At 46.8% G+C, this 15,997-nt stretch overlaps 1 protein-coding gene across 6 annotated transcripts in view; it reads left to right on the forward strand.

Moving 5' to 3' along the window:
* The window catches only part of MCMBP (minichromosome maintenance complex binding protein), a 61,964-nt gene that overhangs the window by 3,455 nt on the left and 42,512 nt on the right, over positions 1 to 15,997 (forward strand). For 2 of the 6 annotated variants that reach the window (XM_055247276.2, XM_063625213.1), the window contains exon 1: positions 14,973 to 15,362. The exons of 1 other annotated variant lie outside the window; for it this stretch is intronic. In XM_055247276.2, the coding sequence (XP_055103251.1) occupies positions 15,305 to 15,362 (58 nt within the window). In that variant the 5' untranslated portion in view covers positions 14,973 to 15,304. Of the gene's footprint in view, positions 1 to 14,312; positions 14,475 to 14,789; positions 15,363 to 15,997 lie in introns of those variants that run through there. 3 more of the 6 variants (XM_063625214.1, XM_055247260.2, XM_055247267.2) reach the window with 3 other exon arrangements.

Here is a 15,997-nt window from a genome sequence, read left to right on the forward strand (position 1 = left end):
AGTGTAAGACTGCCACCTCCTTGGGTTTTTGCACTGCATGCAACAACTCCATGATTTCCTTGTGGTATTTAGTGGGGGTTCCCCCAGAGGTTAGTAACTCCCTTTCTTTCCATATTGCAGCATGGGCATGTAGGATTAGATAAGTATAATTGCTATCTGTATACACATTTATTCTTTTTCCCTTTCTAAGGCTCAGGTAAGTGCTACTAGTTCTACTAACTGGGTGCTGGTCCCTGGGGGAAGAGGCTTACTTTCAAGTATCGTTACATGACTATGGCATAACCTGCTCTTTGTATCCCATTCTCCACAAATGAACTTCCATCAGTATATAGGTTAAGGTCAGGATTAGCTAAGGGGACTTCTGAGAGATCCTCTCGGGCGGCATAACTCTGGACTATAATTTGTTGGCAGTCATGCTTGATTGGTTCTCCATCCTCTGGGAGAATGCAAAAAGAAAGGCAAAGAGAAACTGGGAGTCAGAGTGCAGGGGAATACAGAAGAAGGTATCCTTGAGGTCCAGAACAGTGAACCATTCTGCTTCCTCTGGTATTTGAGAGAGCAGGGTATAGGGGTTGGGTACCACTAGATATAGAGGAATTACTGCCTCATGGATGAGTCTAAGATCTAAGCACTAGTCTCCACTGACCGTTCGGTTTTCATACTCCTAGAATTGGGGTGTTGCAGGGACTACTGCATTTTCTTGATAAACCTTGAGCTTTTAAATGTCTAACAATATCCTGTAATCCTTTATGAGCTTTAGGCCTTAAGGGATATTGCCTTTGATAAGGAAAAGTGATGGGGTCTTTTAGCCTGATTTGGACTGGGCAGGCATTTTTTGCCCTTCCGAATTGTCTTTCCAATGCCCAGATTTCAGGGTTGACCTCCCTCCTCAAGCAGGGGGCAACAAATGGGTAAATTGTTCCCCATATTCATGTAGATAATAGCTCCAGCTTTGGCCAATATGTCCCTCCCTAATAAGGGTGTGGGACTTTCAGGCATAACAAGAAAGGCATGTTTAGAGCAAAGTCTCCCAATTACAACTGAGGAGGTGGGAAAAATACTTGGTTACAGGCTGTCCCAGGACTCCTTGGATGGTAACGGACCTTGAGCACGCTGTCCAGGACAGGAGATTAACACAGAGAAAGCCGCACCGGTGTCCAGGAGGAAGTCAATTTCCTGGCCCTCAATGGTGAAACTTTCCCGGGGCTCAGCGAGGGTGATGACATGAGCTGGCGCTTGCCCCGGGCACCCTCAGTCCTGTTGTTGGATCATCTGTTTGAGGGCTTCTGGCCCAGAGAAACTTTGTCCTCTGGGGCAGTCACCTTCCAGTGATTGCCTCGGCATAGTGGACATGGGCAAGGGGGCAGCTTGTTTCTTGTTGGACAATCTTCTCTAAGGTATCCTTGCAAACCACACTGATAACAAGCCGTACCAGGTGATTGGCCTGCTCCATTTTCTGTCCTTTCTGAACCACCAAGGTTTGTTTGTTTGAGGGCCATAACTAAGGCTGCAGTGTTTCTCTGATCTCACTTTTCCTTTTTGGCCTGTTCCTCTTGGTCCCTAGTATAGAACACTGAGGTTGCCAGGTTTAATACTACCTCCAGATTTTGTTCAGGGACCAGGGCTCGGTTTTGGAGCTTTCTGCTGATATCTGCGGCTGATTGTGTAATAAACTTATCTTTTAGGATCAATTGACCCTCGAGTGAGTCGGGTGACAGGGGAGTATATTTTCTTAAGGCCTCCCATAGCCACTCGAGGAAGGCAGGATGATTTTCTTCCTTTCCCTGAGTTATGGTGGACATCATTGAATAATTCATGGGCTTTTTCCTAATTCTCCTTAGTCCTTCCAGAATACAGGTCAACAGATGTTTGTGACTTCAGTCCCTGTGATCTGAGTTGAGGTCCCAGTGGGGATCCATACTGGGGACAGCTTGCTGATCGGTAGGGAATTTGTCCCTTTCCAGGTATCTCCAAACTCTCAGGCTGCAGCTAAAGCCACATTCTTTTCATTAAAGGCCAGGGTTTGATCTAACAATAGCATGACATCTCTCCAAGTGAGATCGAAGGTTTGCCCTAGACCCTGTAGGACATCTATATACCTATCAGGATTATCTGAAAACTTTCCCAGGTCTGCCTTGATCTGCTTTAAATCAGAGAGGGAGAAGGGGACATGTACCCAGGTTGGGCCAAACTTCCCTCCCCCTACAGCTTGAGGGAGACATAACCAATAGTCCAGGGTGTTTTGTGGTCCCTTGGAGATTTCTTTGCTTGTTTCCTTCTGGGTGGGGGAGACTAGAGGAGGCTTATCGGGGAGCTATAGGGAGGCTAGGATATGGGGTAAGCTGAGAGGTCCTCTTGTGGAATGTAAATTGCAAGCTTTGCGTAGTTGTGGATTCTCCTTCAATGAAAAGAAAGCTTGGACATAAGGTATTTCACTCCATTTGCCTTTCCTCTTACAGAAAAGGTCAAGCTGCAGAATAGTATTGTAATTTATACTTCCCTCAGGTGGCCATTTTTCCCCATCAGAGAGAGAACATTGGGGCCAGGCCGTAGTGCAGAAGAAAATGAGCCACTTCTTTTTCAGGGTTTGCGGGTCAAATTGGTCCCAGTGGCTTAGGATGCATTTCAAGGGTGAGGCTGTTGGTGCCTGAGTGTTTCCCATCTGAAAGAAAAAACCGCCCTCGGTTTTGGTTTGTTTGTTTTCCTCCTCTTGCCCAAGAACCTGCAATGGTCCCTGGACCCTGCTGATTAGAATAGTTGCGCTCACTGACACAGCAGAAACCCATCTTGCCCAAGAACCCGCAACAGTCCCTGGACCCTGCTGATCAGAATAGACGCAGATCAGATCACCGACGCAGCAGCAGAAACCCCAATTTTCCTCTTAGACCACAAAGAGGACCAAGGAAGGTTGGATTTAGTGGCCCTTACCGATGCATTCTCGAAAATTAGAGTCCTAAGCGTTCTCCTGTTAGTATTGGGAACTTACCCCTGTCCTATAAAGGTGTTATGCCCCAAAACTGAAGTGGAGGGCCATACCCTGAGGAAGGGAAGGGATCTCCAGGGTTGGAAGAGTGACTTTTGTCCTCACTTCTCATTATATGAATAGGAAGGATATCATTTCTGAGGCTCCCCATATCCTAGCTTCAGGAATAGCCTTTGTTAGGCCTGCTTGTTTGAGGATGGATCCTAAAAGGATAGTTGCTCTCCTCACCTGATGGGGCTTTGGGCAAAAATTGTGTCTTTCTGTTTGGTGAGCCCAGGTGCCTAAGGAAGGGAACAGAGTCCTGAAGTTTATACTAGAAATCATTCTTATAGGAGAAACTAGAAAAGCACCAGAGACAGGGAGTGGTTTTTAGAAGGAGGACTAGCCTCGGAGAAGAGAGGCAAGAGGAAGTTTGTCTGACAGGCGTTAGGACCCAGGAGGCAAGGGTCAGGGTAGATAGGATAGATGGACAAGTCTCACTTGGGCGACGTGACTTTGAGAGTTCCGCTCATGGCTACAGGGTCAACCAACTTTTTGTTGGGACCCTGGAGCTGAATGGCTTTCCTGTCTGTCAACCCTTGGTTCAGCCCAGAAGTACAGGAAAAGTGGAAGCTGGTTCCAGGCAAAACAACGCTCCCAATTCCAAAGAGTTGGGGGTTGTTAGAGAGCCCTTTCCCAGAAAGCCTGACACCCATTTCTTTAGTCCAGCAGCCATGCTAGTTTAACTGGCCAACAGGTGCCCAGTATTTAGCCCCCAAATTCTAAGGAAAAATAAGAAAGAATAGCAAGCAAAAGGGGTCCGATGTTACTCACTGCTTGGCGATAGTCCCTTCGTGGTCACCAAGATTTGTCTGGAGTTGGTTCCTTCCAGTGGGTTCTTGGTCTCGCTGACTTCAAGAATGAAGCTGCAGACCTTTATGGTGTTACAGCTCTTAAAGGTGGCATGGACCCAAAGAGTGAGCAGCAGCAAGATTTATTGTGAAGAGCAAAAGAACAAAGCTTCCACAGTGTGGAAGGGGACCCAAGTGGGTTGCCACTGCTGGCTAGGGGTAGCCAGCTTTTATGCACTTATTTGTCCCTGCCTGTGTCCTGCTGATTGCTCCATTTTACAGAGCACTGATTGGTCCATTTTACAGAGCACTGATTAGTCCATTTTACAGAGTGCTGATTGGTGCATTTACAATCCTTTAGCTAGACACAGAGTGTTGATTGGTATATTTTTACACAGTGCTGATTGGTGCAGTAAAAGATTTACATCTTCAAGTAGCAGAGGAAGGGTTTATAATTCCAAGCTTTCTAAAGTAACTTCTCCAAGGTATAGTAGGGGACAGTAAGCTACTTTAACAAAAAGACCCAAAAATGCAATGACTCAAACAAGATAGAAGCTCAGCCCTCACTCACATAAGAGTACATGTTGGTGACCAGCTTTCTGTCCTCAGCATAGGGCTGCCAAGGCTGCTCTAGTTGTTGCCATCCAAGTTAGCAGGAATGGTCAAAGCAGTTGAGGGACAAATATTTCATCTTAACAAGTGGGGCAGAAGTTGCATCCTTTCTGTTCACATTCCATTGATGAGAACTTCCACAAAAGGCATGTCTAGGTGCACAAAGAGCTGGTAAATACAGTCCCCACCTGGTAACCACATTCTAACTACATATAACTGTGGATAAAGAAGATTTGGTGGGCAAATGACAATTGCCACCACAGTCTGCCCCTCTGGCTAGCAAATTCTCACCCTTCCCAGACATAGAACATATGTCTATGTCCCTTTCCAAGGTAGGCAACCACCTATATCCAACTTAAAAGTCCAGGATCTTTGAGTGTAGCTCAGCCCTTTTGACTGTGTCCAAATGTGGCTCTTTATAGTCTAGTGAACCATGGATTTAAGATGCCCAAGAGCCAATAGTGGAGCAAGAACAATGTAACTTCCATCAAGCCCCCACTGGGAAAAAGGAGAAATGGAAAACACAGCAATCACTTTCATAGAAATGATTGAATCCTGATAGGCATGAATTGGAAATGCTCCCTGCTCTGAGAGTGGAAAATTATCATGGTTTGTCCAGCTGCCTCTGGTATGTTAATAACTCCCTGGCCCCCTGGAAATAACTCCTCAGTCTACAGTTCTCTGAGGCACTGGCTTTGCCCTCTGGGAGTACTATGGTTTAGGTGTTTGTCCCCTCCAAGTCTCATGTTGAAATGTGATTCCCAATATTGGAGGTGGAGCCTGGTGGGAGGTGTTTGGGTCGGGGGCTCAGATCCCTCATGGATGTCTTGCACTTTGGTGCTGTCCTCACAATAATGAGTTTTCATTCTACACTCAGGCAAGATCCAGTCATTTAAAAGAGTATGGCTGTAATTCGAGCACTTTGGGAGGCTGAGACGGGTGGATCATGAGGTCAGGAGATCGCAACCATCATGGCTAACACGGTGAAACCCCGTCTCTACTAAAAATACAAAAACATTAGCCGGGCATAGTGGTGGGCGCCTGTAGTCCCAGCTACTCGGGAGGCTGAGGCAGAAGAATGGCATGAACCTGGGAGGCGGAGCTTGCGGTGAGCCGAGATCGCCCGCTGCACTCCAGCCTGGGCAACAGAGCGAGACTGTCTCAAAAAAAAAAATAAAAAATAAAATAAAGGAGTATGGTACCTGCACCCCCTCTCTCTTGCTCTTACTTTTGCAGTGTGATGCACCTGCCCCCTCTTCACCTTCTGCCATGATTGTGAGCTTCCTTTTCTCTTCTTCTTTTTTTTTTTTTTTTTTTTTTGAGACAGAGTCTTGCTCTGTTGCCCAGGCTGGAGTGCAGTGGCGCCATCTCAGCTCACTGCAAGCTCCACCTCTGGGCTTCACGCCATTCTCCTGCCTCAGCCTCCCGAGTAGCTGGGACTACAGGTGCCCGCCACCACGCCCGGCTAATTTTTTTTTGTATTTTTAGTAGAGATGGGGTTTCACCATGTTAGGCAAGATGGTCTGGATCTCCTGACCTTGTGATCCGCCTGCCTCAGCCTCCTGAAGTGCTAGGATTACAGGCGTGAGCCACCGCACCCGGCCAATTGTGAGCTTCCTGAGGCCCTCAACAGAAGCAGATGCCAGCACCATGCTTCCTGTACAGCCTGCAGAACCGTGAGCCAATTAAACCTCTTTTCTTCATAAATGACCCAACCTCAGGTATTTATAGTGACACAAAAAGCAGACTAACACAGGGAGATGTCTCCTGATCCATGATCTTCCTTGGCCATATCTAAAGTGGCATTAGGGGGTCAGGTGCAGTGGTTCATGCCTGTAATCTCAGTACTTTGGGAGGTCGAGACAGGGGGATCACTTGAGCCCAGGCGTTCAAGACCAGCCTGGGCAACATGGCAAGACCCTGTCTCTACTCAAAGAAAATAAAATAAGATAACCAGGCATGGTAGTGCATGCCTGTGGTCCCAGATACTCTGGAGACTGAAGCAGGAGGATCACTTGGGCCCAGGAGGTTGAAGCTGCTGTGAGCTGTGATTGCACCACTGCACTCCAGCCTGGATGACAGAGTGAGACCCTGTCTCAAAAAGAAATTTTTTAAGTGGCATCAGGGCCAGGCATGGTGACTCACACCTGTAATCCAACACTTTGGGAAGCCAAGGTGAACAGATCATTTGAGGTCAGGAGTTCAAGACCAGCCTGGCCAACATGGTGAAACCCCATCTCTACTAAAAATAAAAAAATTAGCTAGGTGTGGTGGCACATACCTGTAGTCCCAGCTACTCATGGCTGAGGCAGGAGAATCGCTTGAACCTGGGAGGCAGAGGTTGCAGTGAGCTGAGATCATGCCACTGCACTCCAGCCTGGGCGACAGAGCAAGACTCCATCTCAAAAAAAAAAAAAAAAAAAAAAAAGTGGCATCAGGAAGCATGTCTGTCTCTCTTTGGCAGTCCATTTCTTGCTGGTAAAAGTTTGAGGCCTAAGACTTGCTTTTGAGGCCTGTACAAGTTCCTAGCTTTTTTCTTTTTTTCTTCCTTTTTTTCTGAAACAGGATCTTGCTCTGTCACCCAGGCTGCAGCACAGTGGCGTGATCACAGCTCACTGCAGCCTCAACCTCCCAGACCCAAGTGATCCTTTCACCTCCGCCTCCTGAGTAGCTGGACCACAGGCCTGTGCCACCATGCCTGGCTCATTTATTTTATTTTAATTTTTGTAGAGATAAGATCTCCCTATGTTGGACAGTTGCTGGCTTTTTCAGGCCCTGCTCCTGGTATTATATTTCCAGTCGGTTCCGAATTCTTTACTTCCTTATCTGATTCAAGCTCATTTTTCAGCCTAACTGGGGGTTAACTTGAAGTGATTTGAAATAGGCTCCAGTAGGAGAGGACCATCCTTGATTTGAACTTTGCTGTAAGGCTGGATTCTTCTGATTACCCAAGAAGTCTCAAAGGACCCTTGAAAATAGTTTTCAGCAAAAATTTTACCTCCTGTGATTTGAATATTGAATTGATTGGCATTCCCAGTCCTGTAAAGTTCTAACATCTCTTGTGCTGTCCAATCTGGTCGCCTCTAGCCACCCGTGTCTAGTGAGCACTAGAAATATGACTATCTGAAGTGAGAAGTGCTATAAGTATAAAATACGTAACCGAATTTCAAAGACTTCAGGAAACAAAGTAAAATATCTTATTAATAATATTTGTATTGATTCTTTTTTCAAATTGTATTATTTTTGACATGCTGGGTTAAATATACTACTAAAACTAATTTATGGCTGGGCATGGTGGCTCATGCCTGTAATCCCAACACTTTGGGAGGCCAAGACGGGCGAATCACCCCGCCTCTGCTAAAAATACAAAAATTAGCCACACATGGTAGCACGTGCCTGTAATCCCAGCTACTCAGGAGGCTGAGGCAGAAGAATCGCTTGAACCCAGGAGGTGGAGGTTGCAGTGAGCTAAGATCACACCACTGCATTCCAGCCTGGGCAATGGAGTGAGACTCCATCTCAAAAAATAAAAAAATTAAAAATAATTTACCTATTTATTTTTACTTTTTAAAGTATGACTGCTGACAACTTTTAAATTACATACATGGCTTGCACAATATTTCTAAGAGAACTGCATATACAAACAGACAATGGTCAGATTATATTTAATTTTTATTTTTTTAGACAGGGTCTCAATCTGTCACCCAAGCTGAAGTGCAGCAGCACAATTACGGCTCACTGCAGCCTCAACCTCCTGGGTTCAAGTGATCCTCCCACCTCACCCCCAAGTAGCTGGGACTACAGGCACACATCAACTAATTTTTATATTATTGTTAGAGAAGAGGTTTCACCACATTGCCCAGGCTGGTCTCGAACTCCTGGGTTCAAACAATTCGCCCACCTTGGACTCCCAAAGTGCTGGGATTACAGGCATGAGCCACTGTGCCCAGCAGTCAGACTATAGTTAACAATAAAACTCTGACCCACAACCTCTGCAGCAATTAGACCAGAAACATTGTGACTTGGTCAATGAGTGCCATCTTCCATATTTTTTGCCTACCCCCAAAAAACAGAAACAGTTCAGGAATCCCCCCTACCTTTTTGTGTTCTAAGACAGGGTTAATTACAAAGGACCACTCTGCTCTTGCATATTCCAACATAAGACCTGCCTCCACCCTTCCACAATGATTCCTTTGTTTTTATAAAGCCCCAAATATTAACCCTCCTGTTTGAGATGTTCGTGAATGAATGTCCTCCCGCTTGCAACAGCGTGAATCAAATCATCCCCTTATTTTTCTGGAGCATTCTGCTTTCATGTATCACCACCCACTATCTGACCACGAAATTATTCCCAGAGCCACATTATTTTCTGTTTGTTACGATAGCACCTCACTTCTGATACCAATTTCTGAACTAATAAGTGCAAATGCTGGCAGCTGTATAAAGAGACCTCAGACTGCAATGTTCACATAAAAATCCAAGGTGTCTTTAAGCAGGTCATTCTAGTCATCACCCTCCTATGCATCAGGAAGGAGGGAAAAACATACAAGGCCAAATCTTCTTCCCTAAAAAATGGAAGTTGGGCTGGGCACAATGGCTCACATCTGTAATCCCAGCACTTTGGGAGGCCATGGCAGGAGAATTGCTTGAGACCGGGAGTTCGAGACCAGTCTGGGCAACATAAGATGCTGTTGCTATAAAAAAATAAATAGACGTGGAAGTTCCAAACATCTCAGTCACTCAGAGTTCATTGGTAAGAACTTAATCACACAGCCTTATCTGGCTGCAAAGAAGTCTGGGAAATGTGGTTCCTTGCTGGGAAACCAACCTCAGCTACATCTCTATAGCTGAGAAATGCAGTTCTTCGCTGGGCAACCTATCTGTAACTATGGAAGAAGAGGAGAACAGATTTTTTTTTAAGGCCTCAATAAAAAGAAGAAAGAGGAAAAAAAGATAATCTTTAAGGTAATGGTGGTAGAAGATCCTAGGAAGACGATTTTGGACCAGAAGTAAAAGGCAGCAAGTCCAGATTGGAATAGGTCAAAAGACTCTGGAAAAGAGGTCCAAGAAAATGAAGTAGTGTGTCTAAATATCTGATATGTCTAAATATCTAGAGATGATATTTAGGCAGTTTATAGAAAGTAGGCATTATATTTGGCAACTATTCATTGAGCATCTATTATAAATCAGGTACTATTCTACGTGCTGGGAAACAAAACAGCATACAAATACCAAAATCATTGCTTCAAGGATCTTATAACCTAGTGGAAAATCTAGTTGGGATTGCATTTTTGATAAGTACACAGAAAACTAGCAAATGTTTACCCCATTTACCCCAACCAGGAGGCAACTACTTTCACCTCTTTCAGCTGCTTCTTTCAGTATTGCTGTATTTCTAAATTAACATGATTCCATTGCTACTTGTGAGTTTTCCTTTTTTCCTCCATTGCATTATCTGTTAATTTTTCAGATGAAAGGTTAGGATTTTGCTCTTTTTTATCTTCTTGGTCATCATCACATATGTGAGTCCTTCGCATCCCCCCAGCCTTCCAATATAGTTAACTATAAAGTTGGTTAGATCAATGTTCAAATTTTAACTTTATTATGACTATGTAAACACTTAATAGCAAGTCATATACTAAATTGTAACTATTTTAGTTTTCCTGTACAAGTTTTTGTTTTTATAGTCTTAAAGCTTACAAAATCTTTCCCCCACAATTTTCACCTAACTTACTGTTATTTATCTTTCAAATTCTAGTGTAAGTGTCACATTTTCAGAGAAGCCCTGAAGCATCCTTTTCTCCTACCCCACAACTCTTCCCCATTCTCTTGTTTTAGAACGTTTTGTGCTGCCATAACATTGCCACAAACTGGGTAATTTATAAAGAAAATTTATTGGCTGGGCACGGTGGCTCACGTCTGTAATCCCAGCACTTTGGGAGGCTGAGGCAGGCGGATCACCTGGGGTTAGGAGTTTGAGACCAGCCTAACCAACATGGAGAAACCCCGTCTCTACTGAAAACACAAAATTAGCCGGCCATGGTGGCACATGCCTGTAACCCCAGCTACTCGGAGGGTGAGGCAGGAGAATCGCTTGAACCTGGGAGGCAGAGGTTGCGGTGAGCCAAGATCGCGCCATTGCACTCCAGCCTGGGCAACAAGAGCCGAACTCTGTCTCAAAAATATATATAATAATAATAAATAAATAAATTTATTTCTCACAGTTCTGGAGGCTGGGAAGTTCAATATCAAGCTGCTGGCATCTGACAAGGGCTTTCTGGCGGCATCATAAGGCAAAGGGAAAGAGGATGAGAGAAGGTGAAAAATAGCATAAGCAAGAGCACACGTGTGTGTGTGTGTCTGTGTGTGTGTGTGCACGTGCCTGCACACACATGCGGAAGAAAGAGCCAAACTCACTTTTGTAACCAACCCACTCCTGCAATAGTGACATTAATCCCTTCATAAGGGCCCTGCCCCTTAAAGGTCCTACCTCTCAACACTGTTGCATTGGGGATTAAGTTTCCAACACCCAAACTCTGGGGCACACATTCAACCCTTAGCATTCCCTGACTAGAACATATACACATCTGTTTATTCCTCTTACAAATATTCACCTATTCTTGCCTAGCACCTCTTATGAGTAATTATTTAGTAATAAATCTACTAGACTGTGTGTTCCATGAGGGCAGAGATGGAATCTCTTTTTTCACCCCGTATTTCCAGTGCTCTCTCAGTAATTTTTTTTGTTTTTTTTGTTTGTTTGTTTTTGAGACGTAGTCTCACTCTGTCGCCCAGGCTGGAGTGCAGTGGCACGATCTCAGCTCAATGCAACCTCCGCCCCCGGGGTTCCAGCGATTCTCCCGCCTCAGCCTCCCAAGTAGCTGGGACTACCGGCACGTGCCAGCACGCCCAGCTAATTTTTTGTATTTTTTTTTAGTAGAGATGGGGTTTCACCATGTTAGCCAGGATGGTCTTGATCTCCTGACCTCGTGATACACCTGCCTCGCCCTCCTAAAGTGCTGGGATTACAGGCGTGAGCCACCGCGCCTGGCTGCTCTCAGTAATTTTTTATAGACAGAGTTACTTAATGCCCTCCATAAAAATACAGGCTCGCGGTCAGGGCAGAAGTGTGGTTACTGATAGTGGGAAAAAAGAAATCTTGCCATAGAAACAGACCTTCATGAACCCTCCCCTGGCCTTTTACATTTTCATAACTACTTATCATTATTATTGTCATTGTTACTATTTTTAGAAATGGAGTGTTCCTCTGTCTCCCAGGCTGGAGTACAGTGGCACGATCATAGTTCACTGTAACCTTGAACTCCTGGGCTCAAGTGATCCTCCCACCTCAGTCTCCCAAATATCTGAGACTACAAGTGCACACCACCTCCCCCAGCTCCATATCTACTTAGTATCAAAACGTCTTGCCACAGAAAAATCAGAGGGTTAAATTATTTGCATTATAAAATAATTACATTTCAGAAGGATCACGGTGTCTCCTTAAGTAAAATCCGGCAATTTTTTTTTTATAAGTCACTAAATACTCTACCAAGGAAGAAACCAAAAGAAGTTTTCACAGAGATGGGATTCACGACTTGCTACCCCAAAATATGGCACCTTGGCATATTAAATATTTTAAGCTGAAGGAATTTGAGAAATAGCACATGCAGGAAAGGCTCCCTGGCCTTCCCCTGAAGCAGATTATAAGACCCTGACATGAGAGCTGTCCTCCCTCTTCCTGGAGAACAGGAGCATCCTATCTTAAAGATGAAGGGACACAGGAAGGAATCTAACACACAGGCCTTGCTAAATTTCTCCTAGTTTGCTGGACTTAGCTCACAGCCTTTGTCCTATCACATTCTTCCATGACTCTCTTATCAAACCTAGCATAAAAATACTTGGTTTTAACTGCTTCTTTGGATCTTAATTTCCTTATGAAGGCTCCCATTTCTTGTAAAACATATATGAAATAAAGTGCATGCTTTTATCTTGTTAACCTATCTTTTGTTACAGGGGGTCCAACATAGAATCTAGAAGGGTAGATGGAAAAGATATTTTTCCTCCCTTACACTAGCCACTGCTGAATTGGTATCAAGCTGCAATTTAGATAAAGTAAATTTGAATTTACAATGATTTAAGAGCAGACATTTCCACATCATATATTTAATTTGCCTGTTACTGGCCATGAAGCGAAAATATGGGATCTCCCCATTTGATGCCAGGGTCTTGGCAACCCTGTCTCCTAAATGAATGAATGGAATGGTGGTAATGACCTGGATTTGAAACTCAAGTTTTCTCAACTTACCCAAACTCACAAGAACCAGATGTACAATTTAGTGTGTCAATTAATTACCTTATGCTAAGAAATAAACTATTCGTTTTTGCCCTGAAGTAAACCAGAATGTCACCCCAAAAAGTGCCACTTTGGCATAAGGATTATTTTCATATTATTAATTTTAGTATTATCTTGGTAACTGAAAAGTAGATCCAGACAGTCCCCAACTTAACGATGGTTTGACAAGATTTTTTTACGATGGTATGAAAGCAACACCCATTCAGTAGAAACCATACTTCAATTACCCACACATTCTGTTTTTAAATTTCAGTACAGTATTCAATAAATTGCATGAGATATTCAACATTTTATTATAAAACGGGCTTTGTGTTAGATGCTTTTGGCCCAACTGTAGGCTAATGTAAGTGTTCTGAGCATGTTTGCGGTAGCCTACTGATGTTTGATAGGTTCCGTGTATTAAACACATTTTCAACTAACAATATTTTCTTTTTTTGAGACGGAGTCTCGCTCTGTCACCAGGCCGGCGTGCAGTGGCATGATCTCGCCTCACTGCAACCTCCTCCTCCCCAGTTCAAGTGATTCTCCTGCCTCAGCCTCCAGAGTAGCTGGAACTATGGGCGTGTGCCACCAGGCCCACCTAATTTTTGTATTTTTAGTAGAGATGGGGTTTCACCATGTTGGCCAGGATGGTCTCCATTTCTTGACCTCGTGATCCGCCCGCCTTGGCCTCCCAAGGTGTTGGGATTACAGGGGTGAGCCACCGCGCCGGGCCTCAACTAATGATATTTTCAATTTACAACGGGTTTATTGGGATGTAACTCCATCCTAAGTAGATTAAGTAGAGGAGCATCTGTACAAAACAAGCTCCCTACCCTTCCACTATGTACCTAAAAGCAGGACATAAATTTTCAAAGGTGTCCCACCTCCTCTTTCTACCAGGAACAAAAATTAATCACCAGAGACAACTTTAGACCATATCAGCCAGCGATGGCGCTAGAAGAACCTACATAATACACTTTACTCACTACCTGTAACTACCATTAGTTTCTCCTATCTCTACCTTCCCACTCTGCTGTTTTTGGAAACCTCAAACTGCTTCCGTCATTTCTCCACAAAGTTATTCTTGTAAATGCTACGTAATCCCCCATTCTAAGCCACCTCTTCGAGTTACTCTTCCTTGAGTTTTGCCCATATAAGATGTACATGTTACTAAATTTTTCTTTTGCCAATCCGTGCTTTGTGATAAGGGCCCCAGTGGAGAACCTAGAAAGGTAGAAGGATTTTCCCCCTCCCTACAGCCCCAAGGAGGGCTTGAGACACGGGTTCCGTTCTTTTCCTTCAGCTCCTCACTTTGTAGATTCCATTCAGGTCATTCCCCTTCCGTCACCATGCCCTTTCTTCATTGAGTAGATATATCTGATGGGCCTGGGGTTTTCTTAGGTACATTCCAGGCCCAGGGGAAACACACAGTTTCATTCTTTCTTTTTTATCGGACATCCTCCTGAACCAGAAGAGGTTCAGAGCGACTCCCACAGTTTCACTCTTGAACTTGGGTATTTTCCAAATTGCCTCAGCAAAAGGCTGCTGTAGTCGGGTCTTCGTAGCTTCCTTCTCCAGGGTCTCCTAGCGGCGCGCAGTGCAGGCGCCTCGCCCCGCTCCCTGACGGCGGCAGCCAGCTTCCAGACAGACGCCGACCCGGTGTTCGCAGCCAGGGCGCAGGCCGGGCCGGCGCGTTTAAAGAGCCCGCCCCTCGGTAAGGAACCGTCCCTGAGCCACAGGGCCTGACGCGACTGCAGAAGGAACGTGGGGTCCTCCGAGGTTCCCCTTCTCTAAATGTGCACCTTCCTCAGGGAGACCTTGTGCAGCTGAGGGAAAAGTCACCACTCAGGGTTTCAGGCCGGGGGCCCAAATAAAAGAGCTGCCATCAGCAAAAACAAAAAAAAAGGCACGAAGAGTAGGTGGGTGCATTCCCAAGGCGGTTTCGCCCACTAATTTTGCCCAGAGATGACTCTGAGGTTTCTGAGCTTATGCTTTTCAGCTGTTGTGCTAAGACTCGCTTTGCCCTCTTATAAGCCCACTGTGGGAGCTCCCGCTACACGCCGGCACAGGGTGACAAACAACAACGCGCCGCCCGGCCCGGCGCTGCGCAGCCTCCAGAGGCGCTGCGTGCCCTTCCTTTTGCCCGTCTCCAAGATGGTGGCGCCGCCGCCGCCCCGCCTCCTCGCCGCGCAGAGCCGCGCCGCGCCGCGCGCTCCCGCCGCCCCTCCCCGCGCGAGCTCCACCCAGGTCGCAGGCAGCGCGGTCGGCGGCGGCTATTTCCCGCCATTGTGCGAAGTGAAGGCTAGGGACCCGTACGCGCCCGCCTGACCGTCGCCAGCAGCTCCTCGGCGGCCCCACCGCAGCCGCCGCTCCCTGAGGCGCGGGAGGCCCGCGCCCCGCCGCTCGCTGTGCGTGGGAGGGCGCGAGCGAACGCGGGCGAGGAGCGGCCGAGCCGCTGAAGAGGAGCTGGGCGCCGGCCGCCCGGCCGCGCTCGGCCCGAGGATCGCCTCCGCTCGGTCCACGCCGGCCCTGGCCCCTGGCGAGATGCCGTGTGGGGAGGATTGGCTCAGCCACCCGCTGGGAATTGTGCAAGGATTCTTCGGTGAGTGGCGGCGCCGGGGGGCGGGCCGGGCGGGCAGCCGAGTTTGCCGGGCCCCGGGGCAGGGCCCCGCCGCGCGGCCCCCACGCGGTACCATCTCGAGGGCTCGCGCGGCCGGAGACGGGGCCCCGGGGCCTCCACCGGCCCCAGCTGGGACAGCCTCTCACCCGGTCGCAGCAGGCAGGGGCAGGAGCCGGGCCGCAGGTACCTCCCACCTGCCCGAGTCGCAGCTCGGGAGCCGCCAAGGTGAAGTCGTGGGGCGCGGGCCGTGATTGACGGCCTCGCTCCCAGCCTGTGGTAGGGCCAGGGCCCCGGCCCCGGGCGCAGCAAACTCGGGGAGGTCCTCGACCCCTGGGGAGGGCCCGCAGAGCCGCGGGGAGGGAAAACCACTTTGCCTGTGGGAAGCCCACAGGATATTTCAAAACTTCCGGTGCGTCGGGGAGTGCTCGCTTGCACAGAAGTTGGTTCTAACTCCTGTGCTACCCTCATTCTCTCAGAGATAAGATTTAATGTTCATAGCTTAGTTTTCCTGTTGGGATGACTTTAGAACCCATCTAGTCTGGATCTGCTTCTGTGCCAGAGCCAGCAAGAAATATTGAGCTACTTGAATTTGTACACAGGGCTGAGAATGCTGCAGG

Source organism: Symphalangus syndactylus, chromosome 2, assembly GCF_028878055.3.
Source record: "Symphalangus syndactylus isolate Jambi chromosome 2, NHGRI_mSymSyn1-v2.1_pri, whole genome shotgun sequence".
NCBI classification, from domain to species: Eukaryota; Metazoa; Chordata; class Mammalia; order Primates; family Hylobatidae; genus Symphalangus; species Symphalangus syndactylus.